The sequence below is a fragment of the Colius striatus genome, chromosome 4, assembly GCF_028858725.1.
Source record: "Colius striatus isolate bColStr4 chromosome 4, bColStr4.1.hap1, whole genome shotgun sequence".
Taxonomy (NCBI): domain Eukaryota; kingdom Metazoa; phylum Chordata; class Aves; order Coliiformes; family Coliidae; genus Colius; species Colius striatus.
This window is the reverse complement of record NC_084762.1, coordinates 43,436,136-43,446,019: the sequence shown is the minus strand read 5'-3', so window position 1 is coordinate 43,446,019 and position 9,884 is coordinate 43,436,136. Positions and strand designations below refer to the sequence as shown.

At 44.5% G+C, this 9,884-nt stretch overlaps 1 protein-coding gene across 3 annotated transcripts in view; it reads left to right on the top strand.

The window, feature by feature from the left end:
- Positions 1 to 2,013: 2,013 nt before the first annotated feature.
- The window catches only part of RAB31 (RAB31, member RAS oncogene family), a 65,479-nt gene continuing 57,608 nt past the window's right edge, over positions 2,014 to 9,884 (top strand). For 2 of the 3 annotated variants that reach the window (XM_061995440.1, XM_061995438.1), the window contains exon 1: positions 2,014 to 2,115. In XM_061995440.1, coding sequence (XP_061851424.1) covers positions 2,077 to 2,115 — 39 coding nt within the window. In that variant the 5' untranslated portion in view covers positions 2,014 to 2,076. The remainder of the gene's footprint in view (positions 2,116 to 9,884) is intronic. The other variant, XM_061995439.1, reaches the window with a different exon arrangement.

Genomic DNA, 9,884 nt, shown 5'->3' with positions numbered 1-9,884 from the left:
GTGCCTTTGAAGTCAGTGCGATGTATTACTGTCTTGGAAATGGACAGGCTTAATTAAGCAAGTGCTCTCCCAGACTGGACCTTTTCTAATTGTACTCTAGTACATGCCTGCATTCAGAGGCTTTAGAAAGTTAAGGCACCTCAGTTAGAGCTGTAGAGTCAAGGCACATACAGCAAAGTGCATTAATCTGTTCTGTGGATGCTCTCATTACCATTACATCATTGTAGCTTAAACTGAACACACCTGTGGACAAGCCCTCAAACTGCACTTGTGATGTTGAACAGTTTTGAACAAAGGGCATCACTTCCCAGTCTCTTTCTGCCATCCACAATCTAACGTAGGTTAGGTTAGAATCTAATGTAATTCAAGTGTTTCTTGCTGAAATAATTCAGCTGGTAGAATGTTTCATATGTACAACAAGCAAAAGTTCTCAGACTCCAAGAATTACAAAATCTGGACCAAAGAAAAGGGATAGATGATTCATGTAATATACAAAAGACACAGAGATGTTTGAAGATGTGACCAAAAAAAACAGTGAAGAATTTATGGAAAGGTGATCCTGAAGCGTAACACTGTGAATCTTACTCCTTCAAGAGCAAGAGTGGAAAAGCTTGAATCAAAGTTAGAGGAACAATACTTAACTCACACTTAAAATTGAAAGGATGGAGCGGGATGATGTAAAACCTTTAAAAATTAGTATCTCCTGTTGATTTGTAAAATTAATTACCGACTGAAATATTGAGATGTTTTGAATTAGTTGTGCTATGAGTGTGAACTGTCATTATTCTATGTTACCGAGTATATCCTATTTGCTTATTGAAAGACTTTCTTGTGTAATGCATTCTTGTGGAAAGGCAATGGGCAGACAGAATGTTACAAATAGTCTATATTGGTTGTCTGAAAACCTACTGAGTTTCTCTTTGCTAAATTCTCCAAAAAAAGAGATAAAAGCTTCATGAGCATCTGTCTGATAAGCCTCTTTTTTGATATCTGATAGTCTCTCTCCTGACAGGCTGTGATACTCCACTAGAAAAGCTTTGTGTTTTCCTCCTTGGGTATAACAACTGCTTTATTCCAAGAGTTTTCTTGGCCTAAGCTTGGGGAGCTCTGGAAGATTGAAAACATCTTCCAGCCTGTCAGTGTAAGTGTAGGACCCCATGTGGAACTAATTACTGACATAATGAATGCCACAATACATCATATCCAGGAAGCTCCTAATGACGTGGCAGTAATCTCAAAATGACTAATCAAGATTTTCTTCAGATTAATTCTACCTGAAAAATTTGTGAAAAGATGAAATTAAAACTGTAAGTGGAACAGAGGCTAGGACTTAAAATACCTTACAGATGGTACTCTTCTGCTTTTCTGGGGTTATAGCCCAACACTTCTCCATGAATTCTGGAACTCTGGCTTAGCTAGAACAGAAAAGAGTGGTTATGAAGCCCTCTCACTGATTTCAGTAGACTGGTGCTAGGTACAATGTAGTATTTAGCATAACTTTTTGACCGGAGTGTGACTGTTTTAAAACAAGAAGAATGAGTCTGCTTTACCAGGATTGGGTAAAAACATAGTTACTCTTTTAAACGTTTCCCGCACATATTAGGTCAAACAAACAAACAAACAAACAAAAAAGTAGATGGATTCAGACAGCTGACAACCAAAGTAGTCCAAATCCAGTATCGGGCCCAGCACGTGGTGTGTAGGACTAAGCATACGCGGGGCATACCATGCGCGGATGCCGTCTCTCACCGGCTATTTTTCTCACAACAGCAAACGTTAACAACAGGTCTCCCCCGCTCACAAGCCGGCATGCGGATGGCGCGCTTTGCAGCACCGACCGTGCTCTCTTCTCCCGCCAAGAAACGACCCAGACGGGACCCACGGCGCAGTAGAGCTGTGGGCTCCGGGCTGCGGCTGGACGGCCGGGGGGCCGAGCAGGGCCGCGGTGGCGAGGCGGGGCCGGGCGCATGTGACCGGTGGCGGGGGCGGCCCTGGCGGGGGCTGTGCCGGGCCGCGGCGGGGCAGTGCGGAGCGACGGCGGCGGCGGGGGATGCGGAGCAGCCGGGGCCCGGGCAGATGATGGCGATACGCGAGCTGAAAGTGTGTCTGCTTGGAGTGAGTAGAGGGGATGGCGTCGCTTCCCTGTTTCTTTCCTGCCTCGCGGGTGGGGGTGGGGTGGAGGTGAGGGGCTCACAAAGAAGGGGGACACTGCCAGCATCCCCCTCCTGCTGGGCGCTGCGTCTCCCCGTCCCGGGCCGAGGGGGCTGCGCCGCGGTGAATTCCTCCACGCCGAAACTTGGCAGCCGCGCACCGCCTCCAGGGAACGGGGGTGGGGGCTTTGCTGGGGTTCGGTTTTGTCTTGTTTTTAACTTTTAAAAAAAGTGAGAAGGGCGTAGCGGGTTGGTGCTTTGTGTGTGTGTATATGTGTATGTATGTGTTGGGGTGTGTGTGGGAGTGCGGGGCTCTCTTTGAGGGATGATCCCCCTAGAGTGTCCCAAGCGGGCGCCTTCGCCGTCTCGCGGGCCGCGGCGGTGGCCCGGCGGCGGGTCTCCCTCCCGTGCCGGAGCCACGGCCAGGATCCAGGAGGGTTTTGCCTCCCGCCAACCTCGCGGCAAGCATCAAGGTCTTGTCACTCGCCGCACTGGCTTCATCGGGCCCCCTGCAACAATGATGGGAAGCGAAGGAGGCGACGGGGGCAGCACGCTGCCCACCGGGCACGTTGTAGGGGATGGCTCCTGCTCGGCCGCATGTCACCCATGTGCTATGTCAGTGCTTTGGTGAATTATTTGCCTGCATTTATTCAGAGCATCTTTCGCTCGGCTCTTTACAGGAGTGGTTTTTCTGCCATTGCTTTTTCTTTGGGTTTTTGGCGAAGCCGTGTGTGCATTTCACATCTGGAGCAGCAATGTGCTTAGCTTTGCAGTTTGGCTTGGCCTGCCCCCTCTCTGCCCTGCTCGCAGGGAGCTGCTCAGCACAACCCGCTCGCCGACATGCTGCGAACTGCTCTGGGAGGACAGGACAGCACAGAGCCGCCTCTTCTGACAGTTGCTAGCAGAGCATCACTACTTAGGTGCACCTTTTTTTTTGTTTGCTTGTTTAAAACCAAACATCTCAGATTGCCAGCAGTGAGTTAGGTCCGTATCTCAATAAACATTCAGAAAAGCTGCATGAGTGAAGGCTTTTTAGAATCAATTGTCTTTCATGCAGTACAAGTGAGTTGAACATTTAAAAAACAAAAAAGTACAGAGGCTCCAGTTCACACTGATTTGTGTTGACACCAAAGCAGGAGTGGATACCTTGCCCTGGATTGAGTGCCAGGACGTGGTGCCAGGGTGCTGGAAAGTTCAGCACAAAAGATTTGGCAACAATTATTCCTCCTTTCTCAGTTAAAATGTTAAAATTCCTGCCTTAAACTTTTTAAATGGCATAGAGACAAAGTAAATGTGGTTTATACAAACGTGGGGAGTCTATGGTAGAAAATGTGGATGCGTCTTTATTTTTTCTTCTGCAGCAGAAAATCCTATAATTTTGTCACCATGAAGTGTCTTGTGGAATGACATTCCTCTTACCCATTACTTATTGCTGTTTTGTAACATTAAAATGTACTGGAGGTTTTGCAAGGCAATTGTTTACTTCTTTTAAGACAGGAAAAGAAATGTAAACAGCAGCTTTGTGTTACTAGGAGTGGGCAATTACTCTGTGGATCCATGAAAGTGATAGGGGGGTAGTGGGAACGCTTAGGAAGATGTGTTTGTCGTTACAATCACTTAGTAGTTAGTGAGGTGTTCCCTTCTTGAGTTTTAATAGTGTGTAATCCCAGAAAACTGTCTACTTCTACTCATGGAGATCTTATTTACCATTATGTTTTGCCAAAAGAAAGGAATCCTTCATATGACATCCCCTTGGGAAGTTCAGACGGATTTCCAGAATAGGGAAACTCTGTTGTTCTCTGTGTGAGCAAGTGCAGGCATTCATTTTCTGATCTGCTTGAAAGATAGATGACAACTCAAAAATACATTTTCAGATCTAGCAAAAGGAATCTTGACAGTTTCCTTTTCAGTAGGTTGTGGACCTGGTACATTAATCTGTATTGTGTCTAGTAGATCCCCTGATACTAAATCAAGATTGGCATGTCGAAGTCCTAAGATGAGTTCCTATCCTTATTAGATTAAATTGGTTTATAAACTTGTAACCCTCTCCACTTCTGAACAAAGCTCTAGTCTGCACCTCTGAATCAGACGAGAGGATCTCTGAGGGTCTATGGCCCTTAGCTGTGCAAAGGGCCTGGGCTTGGGCTGTTTCTGCCAGCTTAGAATTAATTCCCTGATGAGGAAAAATTGCAGCTGGTGGAACATTTGGAAAGCCAGCTTCTCCACAAGCTCTGAAGGCCCATTTGGCTCTAGAGGGTCTAGATGGGAGGGTGAGAAGAGAGGGGAACAGAGAAACCTGTGCTCCATGCTGCCGGCCCTATAAGTTATGGCAGTACTCCAGGCCCAGTGTTTGGCCTAGAGTCATTGCAATAGAGATTTGGGAGTAGGTTTTTGGCTCCTGGATGTAAACCAGCATTGCCAGGAGTGGAACTTGGCCTGTAACTTTTAGCATTAATCTGACAAAACTGGGATTTGGGTATCTGCATTTCACTTCCTTCTCCTCCATGGCATCCTGGGGTTTTTAAAACTGTGATTGTGATGGGAACGATTTGGAGGGGCCTAGAGTAGAGGACAACAAGGGGATGGTTGTGAAGTTTGTAGATGTTGAAGGAAGACCAGCAAGAGAAAGACAGAGAGGAAACCTCTGGCAGTTGAAGGCTAGGTGTGAGTCAGTTTGGAAGGCAGGCTTTGTTGATGGTGGAGCTTTGTTCTTCACGAATTTGAGAAGGCAGTACTCTTTGAGAAGAGATGGTTCCAACTTGCTGACGAACTCTCAGGAATGCCTGCTTAATTGTTTAGTGCCTCATAGCCTTAGGTGTAACAGTTACAGGGGTACAATTTTAATAGCTGTCTTGCGTATGTTGCCGTGCAAGTGGCCTCATGTTCATGCCTCTTCCTAAACTACCACCTCCAGTAAATTATCACTGCTGGGCACTGAGGTATCTGCATGTGGAAGGTATTCATCTTCATAAGTGCAAACACTTGAGTGTCTACTCCAAGTCTTGTCACCCCAAACTCTTCCTGGTCTCTCAGCCCAGTCTGCTGTTTCTTCACACACATTGTCTGTGTGTTAGAGGCCACCTGCTTCTGGTGCTGAGCAACTGCAGCTCAGTTGATGTGGTGAAATGAAGCACATCTCCCATTTGACTTGTGCCATGTTGCTGTCCTGAGTGGGCACCCTATTGTGGGGGGTGAAGGAGAGAGTGGTGGAGAGGGCTGCTATGTTCCTGAACCGTGCTTCAGTGCTGCAACGCGTCCAGGCGTGCAGCTGCCAGGTTTCCTAATCTGGCTGTGGCTGCTGAGTGCCATGTCTCTTGGCTCCTGACATTTTCTTTATGCAGGCTGGAGGAGTGATTTGCAACTGTCTGCCAAATCCTGACATAATTGTGTGTGGCAACCACAGAAGAAATTGCCAGGTTTAGGACTGAGGCTAAGTTTCTTGTCTCTGTCACTTCCTGAGGAAACTTTGACAGCCCTTTGGGAGGTGGCTTGCTAAGTACCATCTAAAGTGACCTTCATTACTCCTTTCTTTTTGCTTTTGTTTATTACATTTTTATGTAGTGACTGTTCATCATGGGACCAAAGTAGTTAGGATTGGAAGAGGCTCAGAGCTCATCTCTTGGTCTCAATGATCCTCTGACAACTTTCCTGATATATTTGTGTCACCTGTTTAAAAAAACCCTATTGATAAAGGTTTATCTTCTCCCAAATATAGTGCCTCTGTCTTCTTGCCTGAGACTTCATTTCTTCACCCTTCTGTTTGTGTTTCCATTTGCTTACTTAAGTCACTTGCTGAAAAGCATTCTGCTAGCATGTAGCATGTAGTCTGAAAATACTGCCTAAGGTTGGTAAGTCTACATTTGTGGAATGAGTGACATTTCTTTTGCAAAGGAGAAAGCGGTTTCTGCAGGAGTTTCTCCACAACTGCATCCCATTTTCTAGGTATGGCACAGTTTATTGCCTTTGATGATGTCATGCACCTCAGTGTGCAGTGCCTGCATGTGCAGGCTGTGGAACCAAGTTCAGAAGTGTTTGATATTCAAAGTAATTTGGAATATGATAATAGACAACAAATTATGGTAGCAGAAGATAAGCATGCGTCAGACCTTTCAGTGCAAAGCTTAAGTATCCAGTCTTCTCTAAGTAGCTATTACACTGAACAAGTATGACTGAGAATCATTTAGTTTGTGTTTATAAAAGACAGCAACTTTAGTTGTCTTTTTGACTAAAAAATGTTTGCTGTTGTTAATGCTGTTATTGCCTGGATGTCCCAACCCACATAGGAGCGCTGCTGTTAGAAACGAAAATGTGCCCCTGGATAGACTGTACCAATTCAAGACCTTTCTTCTCACTAGATATGTGCAACAGAGTCTACATGTTAAGATGAGCATCCAGCTGAAGGCAGTAACACTGCATAGGTACAGAAGTCATGCGTGTGTTGGCAGCTGCAGTACTGTAGCCCAGAACAGAACAGGAGGGACCGAAATAATGGGGATGACAAAGGTGGCTACAAAAAGAAAACTGTGCTGATGAAGTAGATATCTGCCATCTAAAACTTTGTCCACAAAATGTCATCTGAGTGAAGAACAGACTGACAAGTGAAAATTTTTTCCCCCTATGTTTCTAGTTCATGGTCTAGTTATTAGTTCGTGTGTTATTATGTAAACAAGTAGCTCTATCATGGGAGAAACTTTTGAATCGTGACTTTGCATGGCTGAAGGTTTTGTGGAAACACTGCTGGGAAGTGTCCATCATTTCAGGCTTTCCATCAAAGGAGCCCTCATCTCAGTCTCTCTCCTAGCCACTTTTTTCTTTGGATTGTTGTGAAACATCAAAACATGTGTAAAACTCAAAAATCATTATAAGTCCACAGGGAACTGAAAGGCAGACAGCCAGGCACACGGTTAGAGTGACTACATATTCCTCATTTCCTTGAGAAATGGTTTTCTTGGTGTTTTTCCTTGGTGAAGAATACTCTGAAGTTTGCACTTAACATGTGCATGCAGCACTTCCACACTGCCTTGCTCTGATGTACCATTGAAAAGAACAGTCTACCAGAACACTTAAAAAGAATGGGACTGGTGATTTGGGTGGGTTTTTTAAATATTGCATGAAAATCCAGTTACACATTGAGTGAGAAATGCCTTTTTTCTCCTATCAATAGCCAAGTATGTTCAGAAGCCTAAACTAGCCTTTTCCTTGTAATTTATAAAATATTTAAATGACTATAAGCAGATTTTTGCAATATAGACATAAATACATAGGCAAACAAATTGTCAGAATTTAACAAAATTCATGATTTCATATTGACCTCGACCTTACTGCTCTCTCAATATAGCTACAAAGCTTTGTTATTTACTTGTACCTTTCAGAAGTTTTGAGTGGTATTGCTTAGAAAAGGGAGTAGACAGGGTTATGACCTAACATCCTTCTAGGAAAAGTTGAGTTCAGAGGCCACATTCTGCTTTTGTTTCTGTCAGCACAACCAAACTGGTTTCTGAAGCAGCAGAAGGCAGGACTCGAAGTAGATTTTACTGTCAGTGGCTGCAAAGCCTCTGAAGGGGAGGCTCCTTATTTCTAGTCATCTGGGCAACAAAAGAATACCCCATGGCTGGTGCCTGTTGCTGGGAAGGCTGCACATGACAGACTCCAATCTGCTGATAACCAGATCTCAGCTCCCATTCACTGCTTATAACTTGCCTGTTGAATGAGACAAAAATCATGTGCAGGCTGTAGCTCCATTGTCTTAAATTGTATTTATATACTTTATTTATAGTGTTATCGATTGGTTTTCTTTTTTTTAAGGTTTTCCCAACCTGTTGCTTCAGTCTCTCTGATTTCTTAGTATTGGCTGAAAAATTGTGAAACTTCTTGTTTTACAGCAATTCTGAGAAAAAAAAGTAAATTCTTTCTATGAAAATAAGGAAGTTGAATTGTTAGAAAACTCTTTTTCTAACATGCATGAATGCAGTTTTAGCCATACTCAGTGAAGTAGTGCTGAAGCAGCCTGTATGAAGCAACTGAAAACTGCATGTGAGGAACATATAGGGAGAAGAAAAACTCTTTAGGTCTCGTCAGCTGATTCTTTTTAACTGGCTTAAGACAAGCTGTGTTCAAAAAGTATTTTAAATTTCCATTTAATTTCCATTTATGTTTTCTGAAACTGATCATTGGTGTGACTCATTTCAAGGATGATAATTTGCCTTATTTATAAGGATGAGTACAGTTTAAAGAAGTGGCAAGATAGACATTAGTTAATCTGCTCACAAGCAGTGGCCTCCAAACCTGCAGGGCGTTTGCATATGATAATCTTTATAAATTACAGTGCTGGTAAATTTTATTAGTGTTGGGTTGTGTGGGTGCTGCAGCCTGTAAGACTACAGGCTGGATAGACATATTCTTTCTAAAATTTTTGAAGCTAACTCCTTGTTGATAGAAGCATTGAGAGTGAGACTGGAGCCACAGCTCTGCTCTGCTCAGCTCCACTCTGATAGCTCTCAAATACCCATCTTTTCTTTGGCCTCCTTTTCACTCCTCTTTCCAAATGCCATTTGCATAGGCTTTGGGGTTGTTAGACCCTCCAAAGACTGTTGTTGATCATTAATTTCCTGGTTGCATCCCTTTTCAGATGAGATCAGGGCTGGCACCATTTTGTTTCCTAGCTTTGGTTTAGAGGGGAAAGACAGAGCAGTGCATTTAAATCAAACACAGATAGCTTTAGCAGGTTTGCACTGTTGACACCACCTTCTCCCCAGTTCAGGTGCTGTCTCAGAAAACAAGCTGTTGAGTGCATCATAACTTGTTTCTCCTCAGCTTCAGTGGCTCATAAACCTCTGTTGATGGGGGGCTGTAATTTGGAGAGGTGGTTTGACTGACTTCCCATCATCTCCATCTGGAGGTTTCAGATTTTGTCTGCTTGTGTTTTCCTCAAACTGCATCTGGGGCCAGCAGAATCCCTAACACATGATGGATACCCAGAAGTACCCTCCAGAAAGGTTGGGAAAGGTGGTGGGAAACTGGGCACGTTCATCTGGTCTACTGGACCTTGACATCAAAGAGAACACATGTATTAGCCCTGGCTAAATCAGGTACCATTTCAGTTGTTCTCAGGATTGGTCTCAGTCTTTTATGAAACTCATAATCTATAAAGTTGTGAGCACTGAGGATCTTGTTTTCAGGGCAACAATCATTTGCTGTCTCCAGAGCTGATAGGGCATGTCATTTCAGTTAGCATCTACTCCCTCCTTTTCTCCTCAGTTTCCTCACCCGTGCCATGGGTGCTGGCGTGCAGGCTAGTAGCTAAGTGCTTCCTACTCTGGATTGTAGCTTCAGCTGCTCCCCACCATCTCTGCAGCCCTGTGGGTGAGTCAGACCCACCGCAGCTGGCACAGAGAGCTGTAGGGTAAGCACACTGTCCCGCAGTCATGGCTGAAGCTACTGGCTGTGTGTTGCTCTGGTGTCTCTGGAGCTTTCTGCAGGGGTAGCACAAGGACACGGGAAGGAACAGCTCGTCCTTGGGCAGTTTGGGCAGTGTCCCTGCCTGCTGGGGGAGGAGGAAAAGGAGTGCTTTTCTTTTTCTGTCTCTCATGGAGTTTCATGCTCTGAAAGCCCTTTGAAAGGCACTACAAGCTAATGTTCAGCTTGCTCTTTTCCTTATACTTTACATGGCCTGGTGCTTCTAAATGCTTAGCCCACTAAGCTTTACAGCAGATTTAAGCTGGTTTATTTTTTTCC